Source organism: Tachysurus vachellii, chromosome 21, assembly GCF_030014155.1.
Source record: "Tachysurus vachellii isolate PV-2020 chromosome 21, HZAU_Pvac_v1, whole genome shotgun sequence".
NCBI lineage: Eukaryota > Metazoa > Chordata > Actinopteri > Siluriformes > Bagridae > Tachysurus > Tachysurus vachellii.
In genome coordinates this window covers 7,791,664-7,809,434 of record NC_083480.1, presented here as the reverse complement: position 1 = coordinate 7,809,434, position 17,771 = coordinate 7,791,664, and the positions used below count along the sequence as shown (strand labels likewise).

Sequence of the window (17,771 nt, the reverse complement as noted above, 5' to 3'; positions counted from 1 at the left end):
GCTGGTTAAAACCTTCACTGTATCCCCTAATGCCTTCAAAGCTAACTGTAATACGGCAATTTTTTTCTTAAACAAATTTCACTGTGTATTTTCATTTTTTATTTTCTTTTTGTTGCTGTAAAATGCCTTAAATGTTTTACAATTAACATTAGACTCAACTTTAAACACCTTTTTAAACACCTTAAACACCTTTCCAACATTTGGCAGATGCCCTTATATCCAGAGTGACTTATATCCAGAGTGACAGTATCTTATTTTTATACAGCTGAGCAATTGAGGGTTAAGGACCTTGCTCAGGGGCCCAACAGTGGTGGCTTGGTGGACCTCGGATCGAACTCGCATGTCTAGATGCTGATTGTTAAAAATAATTATTTAGATGACCTTGTCATATCAAACATTTACAAAACATCATTCTGAGTATGCCTTCTCAATGTGAGCTTACAGACATAATAGTTGTGATCCCTGTGCTGCGATATACATCAAATAAATAAAAAGAACAGAACAGGGAATAAAGGCCCAATAGGTTTCACATGCAAACTTATTTGTGTTATGGAGTTCATCCACAGGGATACAGAGGTAGAGATTATTATATCACCGCTGGATTATACATTTCACAGGCAAAGGGATTACTGTAAACTGCAGAAGTCCCCGAAGTCCCCTTGTGAATCCTGAATACAATATTTAAGGTTATTGTAGAAAATAATAAGGAGAAAATATATTAAGGCTTATTAACCTTATAGTAATTTGTCTTGATGTTATGTCTGTGAGAAATCGGCGGATATATTTGCCTGTATTCAAAATATCACTTGAGGTCAAATATCACTTGTTTTTGCTTTGTATATGTGAGATTGTGCTCTTTACGGTTATTTGTTTTTGTGTAATTAATGTCAGACAATGACAAGTGTGTATGTATTTTGTATACTTTTATTTTGGTATTAAGCCAATCGGTATCAACGCAATGTCGATGGTATGGTTACAAACCCAGCTTTGGAGATGAAACTCATATGAAATGTCCCCCTGACCCCCATTTCCCAGTGTTATAATTTCCCAGTGTATAACAGCTGGGCAACACTGCTTCCTCTTTTCAAGCTAAATAATGCTGTACTATGTTTGAGTAATATCCAGTCTATATGAAATATACATATATATATATATATATATATATGTGTGTGTGTGTGTGTGTGTGTGTGTGTGTGTGTGTGTGTGTGTCTGTGAACCAGGAGCAATAAAATATAATACAAATAAAAATTTATATCTGTCATATAATAGTGTTATGAAGAATCCACCATAACAAAAAATGAGAAGAACAGCACTGTGTGTGTGTGTGTGTGTGTTTCAAGGGGAGTCCTACAACGTTTATGGCGGTTCATTAGTTAATAACGACTCAGTACGCTGCTCATTGTCGAAGAAGGCGCTGTTTTAAGTTATAACGCACTTCATACCACGTTATTAAGCGTCTCATACCGTGTGCGTCTTTTCTCGGCGATAACAAAGAACTGAGCGCGCGACACTCCCCTCGTCGCGCACGTTCCTTTTCGCTCTTACCCATGATGCCTCGCGTTCGCCTGCTTGGAGCGAGTCGCCATGTTGTTGGTGTGAAAGCTAAGGAGCAGCAGCAACCCGGGGCTGAAATCCGTCACCATCCGCATTCTCCACCTGTGAGTAAGACAATGTGGTAGATTTACAGGGTCGTACAGACGCGTTGCACCGTATTGTGCGGTTATTTGTGAGAAGTGAAGTCGTTAACGGTGGATACGAAGCGAGATATTTGGAGGTGTCGCCTCCCCTCCTCCTCCCTCCGGTTCGCTCCTGCTGTTGTGCCGCTTCTTCCTGTCCAGACATCTCGGGCCTTTTGTTAGCAGCAGGAGGGACCTGTAGCATAGCGCAAAGCCGGCTGTCCAGGTATCGTTTTAACGGTTATATAACACCGAATTTTGTGTTTTAGCCTCGTGTTATTGTGCCGTTGTGTTTTTTCCTCTTTAAGCAGCACGTTTGTAGAGGAAGCAGCGCAGGCCGTGTGTTTATTAGTCGGGTTCAAACAGACGCTTGTTTTATAGCTTGGGCTCTCGACAGACTTCACAAATACATAAAAATGTTCAAATTTTCTTTAAAAACAATTTTTATTTTGGACTAAACCGGCATTTTTATGAGCGCGGTGGCGGTTGCTATGTGCCGTGTTTTTGCCTGGCAGCTAACGCTAATGCTAACGCTAGCTGTCGAGTTTGTTAGGTCGGTTTGACAAAGACGTTCACTCGAGTATCACCGCGTGTGTTTGGATATTTCTATATATCCAGCACAATTGTATTCCGTTTTTCTACTATAAAGTTTATAGATAATGATTAACCCCGTTGTGGTTTCAGTATCTACTTCCGGGAGGCGTATTGAAGGGGGGAGAACAACCGACCTCGGTGTGGTGTTTTCCGGGCTTTTTTCCTCTCTGCTTGGTGTTTTTGTTCACTATCTACACACTTTAAACCAACTCTATAGACACCATGACGTACTTCAAAGTTATTTTTCAGCATCAGACTGTCGTTAAAAATTGTATTAGGGTTGGTTCGATATATCAGAAAATGTATCGCGATATTCTTTAGGCGTTTTACGATATACTTAAAGATCGCGGTATTTGTTGGACAATGATGCAGAGATGCAGAGGCAACAATAGGAAAATGAGCACAAATTTAAAGCTATTAGGGAAAAATACCTTTATTAATACCCAACCCTGCTAGTTTTACAATATAAACATGTGGTAATTTTTTTTTTTTTATTTAAAAGTGAAATGGAGGCAGAACACATACTGAAAAAACCGTATTCTGACGATTTGTCACCATATAAAATGTTGTAAAGTCACCCATGTCTCTTGGGTATTATTCTTTTGCATAGCATTGCATCAGGCTCAGTGTTGCTCCATTTACAATATTTGAGGTTGTATTTACATAGCTGTAATTTGCACTAACAATCAGCTTTTTAGCACTAGGGTTTTGTACCCTTAATCTTAAGTTATGTTTGTGCTTAAATTCAGTCAATATATAAACAATCAACCAACAAATTTCAAATATCTGCCTTTGTGGACTTTTGACGTTTACTTCCACTTCTAAGATGCATCACTTGAGTTGTTTTTTTATTGTCCTGATGTTTAAAACTACCGATATCTTGCACTTTACTTACCCTGCTGAGTTATTACAAGAGGATATGTTTACAATGTATATTTATTGTATTGTTTTTGCTGTAGTCTGTGAGTGTGAGGTGTTCATTGTGGTTACTATACCTTGTACCTTAGCTGTTAATTTATGTGTAGACGAGGATTGTATTTTGAGGTTTGTCTTAAACACTAAACTAAAACGAATATTCATGATTTTGACTAAATTGCTGCTTTACAGATTAATAGTTTTTATCTGAAAATCTTTCCAGTATGTGATTATGATAACACATTATCTTGAGTTCTCAGTAACATGTGAGTTTTACACTTGATCTTTACCCCTTTCTTTCCCTTTTTGGTCATGCCGTGCGTTCAGGATGATGAGTTATGATAGTGATGTGTAATGAAACTCAACAGATGCATGCTTGGTTTCCTTTTAAACTCACACACTTTTCTTTTCGGGGGGAATTCCTGTGAAATTCTGTACGATCTATGATTACCATTGCAACGGTAAAAAAAAAATAATAATTTTTAACACGTTAGGCCATTGTGTGCATTTACATTTGTTAATTTGACCCTCACGTTTATCTAGAGCAACTTAAGAGTGAGGCAGGTAAACTGCTTTTACCAGTTTATCTTGAGTATTCTGAAATGATTCCAGCATATAGGATTGTGAGCAAGAGCAGATTTTCTGTTGCACAATGGAAACATTACATGAAAAATTGTTCACTTTGTGTCATCTTTGTTTTTTTTTCTGCCAAATTACCTTCTGACATGGACATTATACTGCTCAAACACATAACAAAAAAATGTTTTGTTGGAACCTTGAAGGTTAAAAGGCTTGAATCTGGCCAAGATATTATTTCTGGCTAATTACCAAGTAAGCAAATCCGTCGTAAACACAGTGATTCACTGAGCCATTTGAGCTGTGAGTGCAAGAGTTTTAGCAATGCCCGTTATTAAAAAAAAAAAGTATTTTCTTTATCCATCTCACTTTGTATTAGCGGTCATATTAGAACAGCTAAAAACAGCAGTTTTTCACACTTGGGGGTTAAAAACAGTAAAGGATACAGGAAAGGATTAAAACAAATCCTCTATACATTTTCCCGAGCATTATTATAACGTAGTGTTGAACAAAAGCATTGGACGTAAAATTCATCATCTTATTAACTTGCAGTACCAGAGTGAGTCACAACAGTGCAAAACATGTTTGTTTAGAAATCCTTTTTTAAGAAATGCTTAAAGCTTGGTCACTAATTAAAACCAGCTCCATTAATCAGCGCAAACTCTTGTGCACTGGTTATCATCTTTTTCTGGGAAATTTGACACACTCTTCCTGGATGACTGAAAACAGAAGGGAAAAAGTAGACATTATTTGTGTAAAAGAAATCAAGTTTTTCGAGGTCAAGGAAGTTGCAGTATTGCCATTGTTTAGAAATGTGAACCTGGAGTGGAGAGTCCACCCTGCACACTTCTTGCAGTATTAAGTATTTGGAACAAAGCAAAGCTACAAATTTGCCATGTTGTTAAACTGGAATTATGCATACTGGTTGGTGCAGTTCTTTGGAACATAGTCCTGTTTTATACATTTTTATCTACAAATGATCTGCTCAACAAAGATCTACAAAAATAGCCCTTTTTTTTGGTGGTAAAGAAATCTCTGCTTGTCCATGCAAAATGTCACCAAATAATTTTCTTAGCTTTAGTGTTTAAAATGAAAAAAAAAATGTTTTTAATTTTAATACATTTTATTTTTGCCTAGTCTTTTTGAGGCGAATTGGGATAAAATGGTTTTTAATATGCAAAGTATGCTACTGTAATGTTTACAGCATACTTGATATTTGTATGCTATGTTTTCCTTTTTTGAGTAACAATATAGTGCTTAAATGTTGTTGAGCAAGGCCATCAAGTTTTCCAATCGAAAGGCTTCAGAAGGTCTAAAGTATTTTAGACCATGTGAACTTTAATGTTTGTTATTCAATTGTATTAAGTAAGCATTTGTTAACATGTTTAAATGTTAAAAATTGGTGTTTGTTTATTACAGCAAATAGTAATTTCAACTTTATGCACATTTCCAGAGTTATTGAGAAATTATGCTGCTCAGGAAACTGCCTTCTACCAGAGCATGTGCTCAGTTCAGCAGTCTCCCATGTGTAGTCTGAATGAATTCCTTAGTATTGCACCTGTTATAAAGACCAGTGTTGTCTCAGTTTAGGGCCTTAAATCAAATGGCTGGAACATTTATCATAGGTTAAATATGTTTTTGTATGATGTAACCTATTGACATTTTGTTCCATGATATCATTTGCATTCTGATGTAGTTGGTTGTAAAAAGGTCAGTAATAATTTATTTACTTAAGCCACACAGAGTTAATAAATTTCAGTTATTCCAAAGAGATAAATTCAGAAGAAATGAAGACTTGTACCACTTCTGATTTCTTGTCATTAGTCCTCTCTCGCTAATTTCCTGGCTTCTTTTTTTTTTTTTTCCTCTTTTTCTTCTTTTTAATATTGACCCTATAAAGATAAGTCATTTATGATGAACCGTAATTGCTGCTTGTAAAGTTCATCTCCAAAATAAAATCAGAAAGATTTCTTCATCCTTTTCTAATGCCTTATTGTTCAAGGCGATTGCGTTTCAGCAAAATTGATTGTTTAAACACTATTTAAATCGACAAATATTTTGCGTAGGTTTTCTTGTTCAAATGCATATGCACTAAATATGGGCAGAATTTGAGTAGGTGTGTCTCCAATAAGCTGTTCATTTTAAAGTGTACTAGGTTTAGTCAGTGTAAACAGGCCTAGTCTAAACTCAAAAGTTAATTTAACCCATGGAAAGTTCACTGAGGGTGTTTTCCAATGTATATGCAGTAATATTAACTCAGCTGGGTAATATATACAAATGCTCTGTTGATACATTGATTTCTTGTACTTTTTGAGATTGGAGATTATTGTAAAATAGCTGGGACTAACTCTAACCCTAGGAATACATTGTTAAAGAAATCATACAGCTTATGAGACAAGACGCCAGTTATGTAGGGGTTTTCTTTAGAGATGGCTCAGTGGCTCAGGCCTACATGTGGATGAATAGATTAAAAGTCCCAGGGGGAGGGGGCCTGCTCCAAGTATCTAGTGTCTGTTAGTGTTATGACATGAAAATTCAATACACCAGCCAAGATCTGCTCTTACTTTTATTTCTGTTGTAGCATATGCCAAAATAACAGTTTCTATTTTGTCTTCTCTGCCTGTTTTTGGGAAAGTGTGCAGTAACTAATGCTATATATGCCTGGGCAAAAGGCTACCTCAATATTCAACCGCATTTTGATGTAGCTATATAGTATCATATGAATTGTGGTGCGAATAGTTTACAGTTCTAGTAGAATACATGTATTTATCTTGCTTACTTTCAGATTTAAGCTTTTATAATGTGATCTGATGCTTAATGATTAGTAATAAATTACCATATTTATTACCATGTTAGATTGGCATGGCAGATGACGTGCTTAAAAGTAAGCTCTTAGCAGATCAGTTCAGTGGATTTGACCGACATTTAGTGATAATCTGTTAATTGCTCTGCCTTGTGCATGGTGTGTGAGTATGAGCAGTGCTCCATATTATCCACTATTATAGTAATGTTGCTAAAGGGGCTTCATGTTTATGCTCATTCTAAATTTGTTAAACATGCTGATTCCAAAGCGCTCTCTGACATTTAGTTTTCAAAGTTGAAACATCCTCTCTTCATTTGAGATTTACATTTTGAGAACTAAAACTAAGCAGCAGAACTTGGGGTTTATTTCAATCATGACTGTTCCTAAATGTTAGTGAGCTGATTGATTGTTTTTTTTCCTCCATTTTCATGTTACATATATCTGATGCTGCTTTGCAGGCTCTGGTGGAATGAGCGTAGCGTGCTTGTTAAAGAGAAAAGCTGTGCTCTGGCAGGATTCGTTCAGCCCCCACCTCAGACTGCCTCCTCCTGACAGGCCATTACAAAATATGCCTGTGGTGCTGAGTCCCGCGGGCCATGCCCCTCAGCCCGGCCCTGCTCCACAAGCTCCACCCCCTACCCAGGGGGCAGGGCGTTCTCAAGATGATGCCATGGTAGATTACTTCTTTCAGCGGCAACATGGTGATCAACCTGGCTACAACAATGGCAAACACCGTTGGCCTACTGGAGATAACATCCATGCTGACAACCAGGTTAGCTCTTCTGCACTGTGCACAAAGCACATCTAATCTGTCTGGTTTCTGTTGTGGGATTTAGATAGCAGTTCACATCATTAATGGAATGTTTATATTCTTGTTTTTTTATTATTTTATTTATTTATTATTGACATGTTCTATGAACTTTTGTGTGCGTGTCTCTTAGGTTCGGTCAATGGATGAACTCAACCATGATTTTCAGGCACTTGCTCTGGAGGGAAGAGTCATGGGAGAGGTTAGAGTCCACATATTCACTACTCATCTCACTACCCACTTTTGTTTTCATATTTTAAGTGGGATTTTTTTTTCTTTTATTTATATATATATATATATATATATATATATATATATATATATAAAACTTTGTTACTCCCACAGCAGCTCCTCACAGGAAAGAAATTTTGGGAATCTGACGATTCAGGGAAGGATGGACCAAAAGGGATCTTTCTGGACCAGTGGAGAGACAGTGCCTGGGGAGCGTCTGGTAATTGCTGTGCACTTGTGTGTTTGATTAAGAAATCCTTAATGTTTATTTTGAACAACCTTTGTATCTGGCTTTGTGATGCACAGATCATTCAGTGTCACAGCCGATTATGGTGCAGCGTCGGCCAGGTCAGGGTTTCCATGGCGTTGGGGAGGCAGGGTCTGTGCTGTCTCCTCGTTCTGAGAGTGGTGGTCTAGGAGTCTCTATGGTGGAATATGTTTTGAGCTCGTCCCCTGCTGAGAAACTTGACTCTTGTCTACGTAAAGGAGCTTTTGTGAGTTTTTACTCTACCTGTTTTTTTTAATGATCGCTGTTTCTTTTAAGCTACTTTTTCTTTTTACTTTTTCTTTTAAGCTCTTTAAATTCTTAGTTCTTCAAAACATCTTTTGTCCTTACAGTTGTTAAATTTTTGTTTTATCATCTCTGCTCTTCTGTTAGGGAGCTAGAGATGCTGAAACTGATGATGCTGAAAAGAGAGCAGAGGCAAAACCAAAAACCACATTTGACCCAGAGAGAAAAGAGTTGAAGGAATCTGAGCCTGATCCTATGGACAACCCAAACGGACTGCCCAGTCAGAACGGTCTTGATGTTGACGTGAAGGACTTCAGGTACAACCCAAACAGTGCTTTTGTAGTATCAATCCTGTTAAATTCTTTTGGAACTGTTTTAAGCATTCTATTCATTACCCTTGTTTCAGTCGTACTCCCGGTAACTGTCCTCCTGCTGGTCCTGAGGTGGAGCTGGGTGGACCTGAAATGACTGGAGGAACAGGACCAAAGCCACCTGAAGAGTTCCAGAATGTTGAACCCCAAAACGTGACCCTGGATCCCATGGAATCTGTGTCCATGGAGACTTTGCAGTTTGATTATACTGGCAGCCAACTGCCTCTTGACTCCACAGCAGCTACTGTTGGCCTTTTTGATTACAACTCCCCTCAGCAGGTTAATGGCCTTTCTTATCAATCTCTTAAAATTTTGCGTTTCATTTGTGCCCTACATTTATTTAAAATACATATATTTTGAACATTTGGTTTATTTAACTTTGTAAGCTGAACTGCTGAAAGGCCAATACCATAGGCCTGCAGGCTGCTAGTTAGATAAAGGGCATTAGCATATGGAAATGGTTTTTGTTTTCCAAACCTAACTGCTGAGTAAAATGTTTCTTGCTACCTCATACATAACTAGTCTTGAAAATTTAATTTCATGAAGATGGACAAAGACGCTTAAAGTGGAAAAAGATATCTGTAAGAATGACTTCAGTGGTCTTTTCCTATTTTCACCTCTCCGTGTTCAGACTCCATTCGTGTCACTGGCATTTTCTTAGCTGAAAGAATTCACTTATTATATTCACCGTGCACATTTTTAATGTGGTTTTTAAGGCATTTGGGATGAGTGTATAAAATCTGCAGTGTTGGGCTTTTATCATGCTGTAAATTGTTCATGCTGCCCTGACCTTATTGTTAATTATTTGGCAGTCATTATCGACATCCATTTTTGGCAGTAAATGTTTTATTTATTTTTAATCCTCAGACTGCATACAGAGATTTCTTTTTAACATAAGTGTTAATTTATGTATTTTTAACTGTTTCAGCTGTTTCAGAGGCCCAGTGCTCTGGCTGTGCAGCAGCTCACAGCCGCACAGCAGCAGCAATATGCCATTGCTGCTGCCCAGCAGCCGCACATTGGTGAGTGTGTATGTCTGTAATTCAAGTTCAGTTATTAGAATAATTTGTCATTGGCTGGACAAATTAATGGATAAACAACCTTCTGCCATAGTGTCTGAGAACTCCTTTAGTTCATAAAGTTTTTTTTTTTTGTGTGTGTGTTTCAGGATTGGCTCCTGCTGCATTTATGCCGAACCCTTACATTATTAGTGCTGCCCCGCCTGGCACAGACCCTTATGCTGCTGGCCTTGCTGCTGCTGCCACTCTTGGTATGAGGAGGGAAATATCCCTGTTAATTTTAATAGTTGACCCCAGTAAATTACTTTAAGTATGGGGTATAATTTGTTTGTGTGTTTGTGCATGCCACAGGTCCAGCAGTGATGCCCCATCAGTATTATGGAGTAACTCCATGGGGTGTGTATCCAGCAAACTTGTTTCAGCAGCAGGCTCCTGCCCCCTCCAACTCTGGCAATCAGCAGCCAAATGCACAGACCCAGCAGAATCAACAGCAGGTGTGGAATTTAGTCCAGAACTGTTAGTGTGTTATCCTCCCCCTTTTTTTGCTCAGGGTGGTGTGTAGACCTGTTTTTTGTTTTTTTTTAACCCAATTCACCTGTTTGTAATATTTTCTAACAAACATCCTTTATTTTCTCCAAAATAAAAATAAATTGGCCTTGGCTAATAAATGAAGCCATGGATACCACAACTAGGATAAAACCTATTTGGAAGATGAATTAGTTACTGCAGTAAACACAACAGAACACCGCATGAGACACCTGCCGTGTCCATAGTCACATGCTAATCGGTGTTGATTTTCTTGGTTTGGTCTTGGGGGATCCTAATCCCTATGCACACCTAGTGCATTTGGGTGGTTCATGGTGTTTTCATGCTTTTTCCATACATGTGCACAATTTTATTTGTTGTGTGTAGATTCAAGTTTTCTTGCTCTTTGGAAAGAAAAAAGTGCTGTTCTATATAACAGGATAACCTTTTGCGATGTGCATTTTTCAGTAATTTTATACATTGTGGGGATTAAACTAAAGTATTTCCAGATTATTAGCAATCTAAAAAATCCTAGCATTTTAGCTAAAACAGTAGAACTTGTTGAAGCTGAATGAATTCTCACTGCTATGAATGGTCAGTGTGCTGCAGTTAGTGTTTACTCAGTGGCCATGGGGTTATGTCTTCAAGGTTTATTATTGTGAGCAGTCAAAGGCTAGTGGAGGGAAAAGGTTACCGTTATGATTCCTGTGGCTTGGTATTACTAGCTGGACTAAAAATCTGATGGATACAGCCACAAAGTTGGCTATTTGGCGTTGTCTAAGCAAAGTTAATTGACTATTTTCTGTTACTATGCTACTTCTACATTGCTTAAAGTATATGTGCTCTTCAGGTAATGCGAACTGGAGGTAACCAACGACCCCTGACCCCAAGCCAGGGTCAGCAGGGCCAACAGACAGACCAGCTTGTAGCAGCTGCAGCAGTGAACTCTGCATTGGCATTTGGCCAAGGTTTGGCAGCCGGTGTTCCTGGTGAGTGTAGGGTGTTGTGTTTTTTTTTTTGTTTTTTTACCTCCTTTTCTTTTTCTTTCTTTTGCTCGTGACATTATTTAATTAGATTAGTTTAGCAGTTAAATATTGCAATTGTACCCATCTCCCAGGCTACCCTGTGCTTGCTCCAGCTGCATATTATGATCAGACTGGTGCTCTGGTAGTCAATACGGGAGCTCGCAGTGGTCCTGTCCGACTCATGGCTCCAGCTTCTGTCATCATCAGCCCCACTGCCGCCGGTATGCATTTCAGCTTGATGTTTTTTCAGTCATCTATCTATTGGGTTACTGTGCATTATAGCGTCAGTTGAAATATGATGATCACCTTCAGTTTCATTTTAATCTGTATAATCTTCCCATCTGTCCCTCTTGGTCTTTTGGACTCCATTCTTACAGTGGCTGCAGCTGCTGCCTCTGCCAGTGGAGCTAATGCAGGCCTAGGTGGTGCTGCTAATGGGGCATTTCGTGCACTGAGTTCACAGCAGGCTCCAGGTCAGCAGGGTGCTGGGGCTCTTGGTGGAAGCTCCTTCTATGGGAGTGGCTCTCCAAGTTCCTCCTCGCAGAGCTCATCCCTGTTCTCTCAAGGTTCTGCTCAGCCAGGAAGTTCCTCTCTTGGATTCAATGCTAACCCGTCCTCGTCCCTTGGAGCTACACTGGGCGCAACACTTGGAGGTTTTGGAACAGCAGGTGTGTGTAAGTGTGTGAGAGAGAGAATCCAGGAGACACACCAAGACCTCTATTGCATACTTTGTTATGAATATATTTTACTGTACAAACTTTGCATATGGTCACATGTTAATTTCCCCTGCAATATCTCAGAAATGCACAGCAAGACTTAACATTTCATAGAAATGGTTCTGAATGTTTAGAAGAAACCTAATTAATGTCTACATGTGTCTGTCTGCAGTTGCTAACTCTAGCTCCAGTGGCTCTCGTCGGGACTCTCTGACTGGCAGTTCTGACTTGTACAAGCGTAACCCCAGCAGCCTAACTCCTATTGGCCATGGAGGCTTTTACAACGGACTTGGTTTTAGCTCTTCCCCTGGCCCTGTTGGCATGCCACTTCCCACTCAAGCTCCCTCACATTCTCTAACTCCTCCACCTTCCCTTTCAACCCATGGCTCCTCCAGCAGTCTCAATCTTGGTGTGTACTATTTTGAAAGCTTTAAAAGTAACTATGCTTTTATTTTCTATTTATTTTATTGAAAATATTGATCTCTTCCTTGCAGGGGGACTGACCAATGGCAGCGGACGATTCATTTCTGCTGCTCCTGGAGCTGAGGCAAAGTACCGCAATGCAACAACTGGTTCCTCCCTCTTCAGCCCCAGCAGCCAGCTGTTCCCGTCATCACGCCTTCGTTACAGCATGTCTGATGTGATGCCATCTGGGCGCAGCCGCCTGCTTGAGGACTTCCGCAACAACCGTTACCCTAACCTCCAACTGCGTGAGATCGCAGGCCATGTGATGGAGTTCTCTCAGGACCAGCATGGCTCTAGGTGTGCATTTATCTGTTTGGTTTTTATTTATTTATTTATTTGTGTGTTATATGGCTAAATGTAGATAAAAGAGGGACTATAGATCTGTTTAAAACCAATACATCAATTGCCAGTAAAGCAACTAAAGCTTGGTTTTACTGTTTGCTCCAACAGTTGTTTGAACAGATCTCCATACATGGCACATGCTGTACAAATACATGCTGCATTTATGAAATACTTTGTGTGTATGTTCAGGTTTATTCAGCTGAAATTGGAAAGAGCAAGTTCTGCAGAGCGTCAGTTGGTCTTTAGTGAGATTCTGCAGGCTGCCTACCAGCTCATGGTTGATGTTTTTGGAAATTATGTCATTCAGAAGTTCTTTGAGGTAAGTCAGTTTCCTTTTGTTCTTAAGGTCTAACATATCCTTAGTTTTGTGGTCTGTAATTACAGCCTTAAATTTAATTGCAGTTGTCTCCTGTTTGTGACAGCTTTTAATAAGTTAAATAGATGGTCTTTTTGATGCGCTCTATGATGTATTTTATTTTTTTTTGGTTTCTTCAATTTGACTTGAATTATAGGGGCCAGATAGAAACTAATAATAGTGTAATGTAGCATGTTGGTTACAAGAACACTGATGTAAACATTGCTTTGCACACCATTTGTTATGCTCCAAGCAGTAATCTGTAGGCTGGCTTGTTGATGTCTTTCATCTCTGTATCACTTGAACATACTAGTAAAATGGAAGTAATGACTGATCTTACATGTTAGTTTTGTAAGTTTTATGAACTTTTTTTTTTTTTTTTTTTTTTTTTTAAGAATTTGCAAACATTGGCATCATTAAGAATGAATGAGGGCTTTTCTTGTTAAGCACAGTGTGGAGTTTCGATAGTGTTTTTCAGCCGAAGCCCCAAGTTTGCCCCAAAATCATTACTCTAGCCATGCAGTGAGACTATTGAAATATGGGATTGTAAATCCAAGATAATTAAATGGCACTTTGTCAGTGTTTTGAAGTGTGTAACTAATTAGCTTGGAAAAAATGACTATCTGTCTGTGCTATCGATAATCAAGTTTAATTAGGGGTTCTCAGATATAATTCCAATGAGATCATTTAGGTATAGCTGCTGGACTGCATTAGATCAAGATTAGTAATATTAGAGCAGTCAAGGTGGTTCCAATGTTATGTACAAATTACATGTGCATTTGTATAGTTTGGCAGTCTGGATCAGAAGCTGGCTCTTGCTGAACGGATTCGTGGCCACGTACTGTCCCTGGCTCTGCAGATGTATGGATGCAGGGTGATCCAGAAAGCTCTGGAGTTCATCCCCTCTGATCAACAAGTTATTGTGAGTGCACACTTGTCATGCCACCTTAAACTTCCATTAATTAAATACTTCTGAGGATTTTATGCGGACGCCTTGAGTGATGATTTTGTTGACGTGTGATGCAGAGTGATATGGTACGAGAGCTGGATGGCCATGTGCTGAAGTGCGTGAAGGATCAGAATGGGAACCATGTAGTACAAAAGTGCATTGAGTGTGTGCAGCCCCATGCTCTCCAGTTCATCATTGATGCTTTCAAGGGACAGGTGGGTCACCATAGCAACTGGCCACAGACTATGGTTAAATGTCAGGTTTACATAAAGCCCCCAGAGGAGTGTGTGTAAATGGATTTTCCTTTGATGTTATAACGGTGATTGAAGTGGCTCTCAAAGATAAAAGGCATTTGTGTGTATTTACTGTGCATGTGTTGTGCAGGTGTTTGCTCTGTCCACGCACCCCTATGGCTGTAGAGTGATCCAGCGTATTTTGGAGCACTGTCTTCCTGAGCAGACACTGCCAATACTGGAAGAGCTTCACCAACACACTGAGCAACTGGTTCAAGTAAGTAACATTTTGTCCTGCAACTGATGCTCTGTTATCAGAATGTAATTACTGTATGTATTTATCCTTTTGCACTCTTTTTTACTGTGCATAGGTAATAATTTTCTATAATCTTTTACTGCGTGTAGGATCAGTATGGCAACTATGTAATTCAGCATGTGCTGGAACATGGCCGTGCCGAAGACAAGAGCAAGATTGTCTCTGAGATCAGAGGAAATGTTTTGGGACTCAGCCAGCACAAGTTTGCCAGGTAATTAACAAACACCAGGAGAGACAGCTGCAACACACAGACTTACCCTTTTGTCAAACTGGCAGTGATACAACTTGACACAACATGCTGCTGGTATGAATGTGTATTTAGGAAACAACGTCAGTGAGTTGAATAGATGTGAGTTCGGCTTATCAGGTTTTTCTAAACAGTATGGTGGAATTTCGTGCATCAATACCTCTGTGGTGTAATCTCGGGTTAACAGTATCTACGTCATGTCATTGAATACACAGGATAGCTTGTCATTAAGGCTGTTGTAAATAAACTGTCTCCCTCTCTGCAGTAATGTAGTGGAGAAGTGTGTGACGCACTCACTGCGTGCGGAACGGGCCATGCTGATTGATGAAGTGTGCAGTATGGCGGACGGGCCCCACAGTGCCTTATACACTATGATGAAGGACCAGTACGCCAACTACGTTGTGCAAAAAATGATTGACGTTGCTGAGCCGACACAGCGCAAGATAGTAATGCACAAGGTGAAAAATTAATCCTGACCGATTACCTTTCTTTGCATATGCATTTCTGATCTCTGTATTTCCTTCCCAGGTTTCCTTTGTACTATCTTTGTAGCTTCTATTTATAGTGCCTCCACTGCCCAATGTTAATGGTTGCTGTTTGTTTAGATTCGGCCTCATATTGGAACCCTGCGGAAGTACACGTACGGGAAGCACATTCTGGCCAAGTTGGAGAAGTACTACATGAAGAATGGTGTAGACCTGGGCCCACTTTGTGCTCCACCCAACGGCATCATGTAAATTTTCCTCTTGATGCTTCGAGGAGTGTGTGTTCACACCCAGCTTAGAGCTGTTGGTGTCTGGGATCATTGTAAAGCCTCTAGTTTTGCAGAATGCTCTTCTCTCTCTCTCTCTCCCCCTCCCTCCAATTCCTTGTGAGCTTGTTCTTGTTATCTTTATTCACCTAGTCCTTTCCCACTACTACTAAAAACTTTGTTCCTCTTCTTCTGTTTCTGTATGTATGAGATGACAATATTTGATTTGATCCCAGTTTGAATCATGGAGGCTTCTGCATTTAAACTTTATTGCTATTACACACATTTCTAACACACCTTCATAACAAACACATTACATGCTAACCCACTCTATTGCTAACATGGTGCAGACATTTAGCATGGGAGACGTTTTTGGTCTTGCTTCTATAAATATTTAGTGCATACTTGGTGTAGAACTTTGCATATATATAAATATATATATAAAACTTTGTAGTTTTTTCTGGTTTTTGATGTCCAATCTGTACCTATAATTACCCTAGTAGTGAATACATACTTCTAATTGTATAATTGTACATTTGTAAACCTTGGCTAATGTAAATGTGGACTCGCTTCTACAGCCCTTTTTGGTATGAGAACGATTAAAAAAAACAAAACGGGGAAAAAAAAAAAAAGAATCTTGTGCATTTCAGTGTAAATTCTCACCATTTTGGTTGTTGTTTGAGTTATGAGTTGTTGTATATTGTAAATTGTAATATCAGATTTTTGTTGGTTTTGAAGCCCTTTGGATTAAAATGGCATAGATGTACAAAGAAGACAAACATGGGCACTCTGCTTTTAGCCATTCACCAGCCATTTTTTCACATTTGCTCATCCCCCCTTTTTTTAAGATCTTTTATAGTCCCTCCCTTGCTCTGGGGCAGATAGCAGCGAGCGTGTGTGTGTGTGATGCGTAGATTGCCCTGGTTGCAAGGTGTGTACAGATTTGCCATTCTTTTGTCTACTTGTAAGTGATTGTAACATTTTGATTTGGAACACTCTGCGGTGTATATTTAAACAGCCTTGTGTATATTTCCTATGATCTCTTTATGCGAGCACACTTGTAACCATAATGTGTATAGTTAACAGATGCTGTGTGTGCTTTCTGCCTGGGCAACTATTTTTTGTAACTCCAGTTGTAGATTGTCTCTAAACGATGTGTGATCTTTATTTTGAAACAAAACATGGATAAAAATCTCAAAATTTAAAAATGTCCCTGACTCTTCTTTTTATTCTTCTGATGATTCATTTTACAGTATAATGATTGTTTGCTGTACTGCTGCCATTTTGTGGTTCTTAAGCAGTTTCTTCCACCTTTTTACTACTATAAACTATATGTGCATGCCTTTATTTGATACAAGTGTTTACATATAAATCATAATCCTATGAATACATGATTAAATATTATCTTTACACTTGAGTGTAATACTCTGTCTACTACAATGAAGATAAACAGTATAAACTCACAACACAACCCAGATCTTTTAACATATTCTAGCACTCCTGCAGACTTGAGCAGTGCCATAATCCGCTCCCTAATGTTTGCTTATGCAAAATTAACTAAGTTATTGGTCTAGTTTACCAGACAGCTTAATGGTGTATAGCTTAATGGTGTATAGCAAGTTGTTAGACACTTTTGTGATGATGGCTTTTTAGAACCAGTGTTTAATGAACAAATAACCATTAGGTGTTAAAGTACACTTAAATGATAACTCGCCTTCCTCTCATTTAAAGCATGCAAAAACCCCAAAACGCATAAAACATTGGTAACAAAACATTAAAAACCTGAAATGTTTGCTTCTGGACTTTTGGTGATGGTGTAGAGGTTTATCAAAAAAAAAAAGATGCAAATGTCTTGCACAAACCTGGAACAAAACGTTCTCTGACCCTTAGGCACCACCACACAATCATCTCGTGGAAACAACCTTGTAGAATGATACAATATGATTTTTTTAAGTAGATCGTGTTCTGAGAAGTGTCTCTGTAGCTTGTGGATGCCCTGTATAAGGCACGTCTGTGTTCTGCAGACAGCTATTATAGTGAGAATGTACTAAACTGTGACTTTCAAGTGAACGGTTTCTATAATTATTTGTCATTTAAAACTGTCTCTAGTTCCAATATCATTTGTAAAAAAAAAAAGAAAATTTGAGTAATCCCATAGTTGAAAACATTTTTCCATTTCTGAAAGGCACATTGGCAAGAATTGTTAAAAGGGTTGAACACTGACAGATGGACATTATGTGAATGGAAATGAGGTCAACACTGGCATGCTACAGGTGTGGAAAATCATTTCAACCTACTGATTCTAAAATTCTTTCTTAATCACAACAAAATTCTATAATTTAG

The 17,771-nt window shown here is 38.8% G+C and overlaps 1 protein-coding gene across 6 annotated transcripts; it reads left to right on the top strand.

Moving 5' to 3' along the window:
• The first annotated feature begins 1,507 nt into the window (after positions 1 to 1,507).
• pum1 (pumilio RNA-binding family member 1) lies at positions 1,508 to 16,636 on the top strand. 6 transcript variants are annotated; one of them, XM_060857193.1, is made up of 22 exons: positions 1,508 to 1,658; positions 7,023 to 7,336; positions 7,506 to 7,574; positions 7,721 to 7,823; positions 7,910 to 8,097; positions 8,262 to 8,431; positions 8,521 to 8,764; positions 9,414 to 9,507; positions 9,654 to 9,755; positions 9,856 to 9,998; positions 10,880 to 11,018; positions 11,147 to 11,275; positions 11,432 to 11,722; positions 11,943 to 12,179; positions 12,265 to 12,532; positions 12,767 to 12,896; positions 13,720 to 13,854; positions 13,959 to 14,096; positions 14,266 to 14,391; positions 14,520 to 14,641; positions 14,943 to 15,135; positions 15,283 to 16,636. In XM_060857193.1, exons 2-22 carry the CDS (start codon positions 7,034 to 7,036, stop codon positions 15,412 to 15,414), a joined length of 3,456 nt encoding a protein of 1,151 aa, XP_060713176.1. In that variant the 5' UTR covers positions 1,508 to 1,658; positions 7,023 to 7,033; the 3' UTR covers positions 15,415 to 16,636. The 6 variants fall into 6 exon arrangements, with proteins under 6 accessions (XP_060713176.1, XP_060713173.1, XP_060713175.1 ...); XM_060857190.1 differs by having other exon boundaries at positions 11,432 to 11,728; XM_060857192.1 differs by having other exon boundaries at positions 7,718 to 7,823; positions 8,298 to 8,431; positions 11,432 to 11,728.
• The last annotated feature ends 1,135 nt before the right edge of the window (positions 16,637 to 17,771 follow it).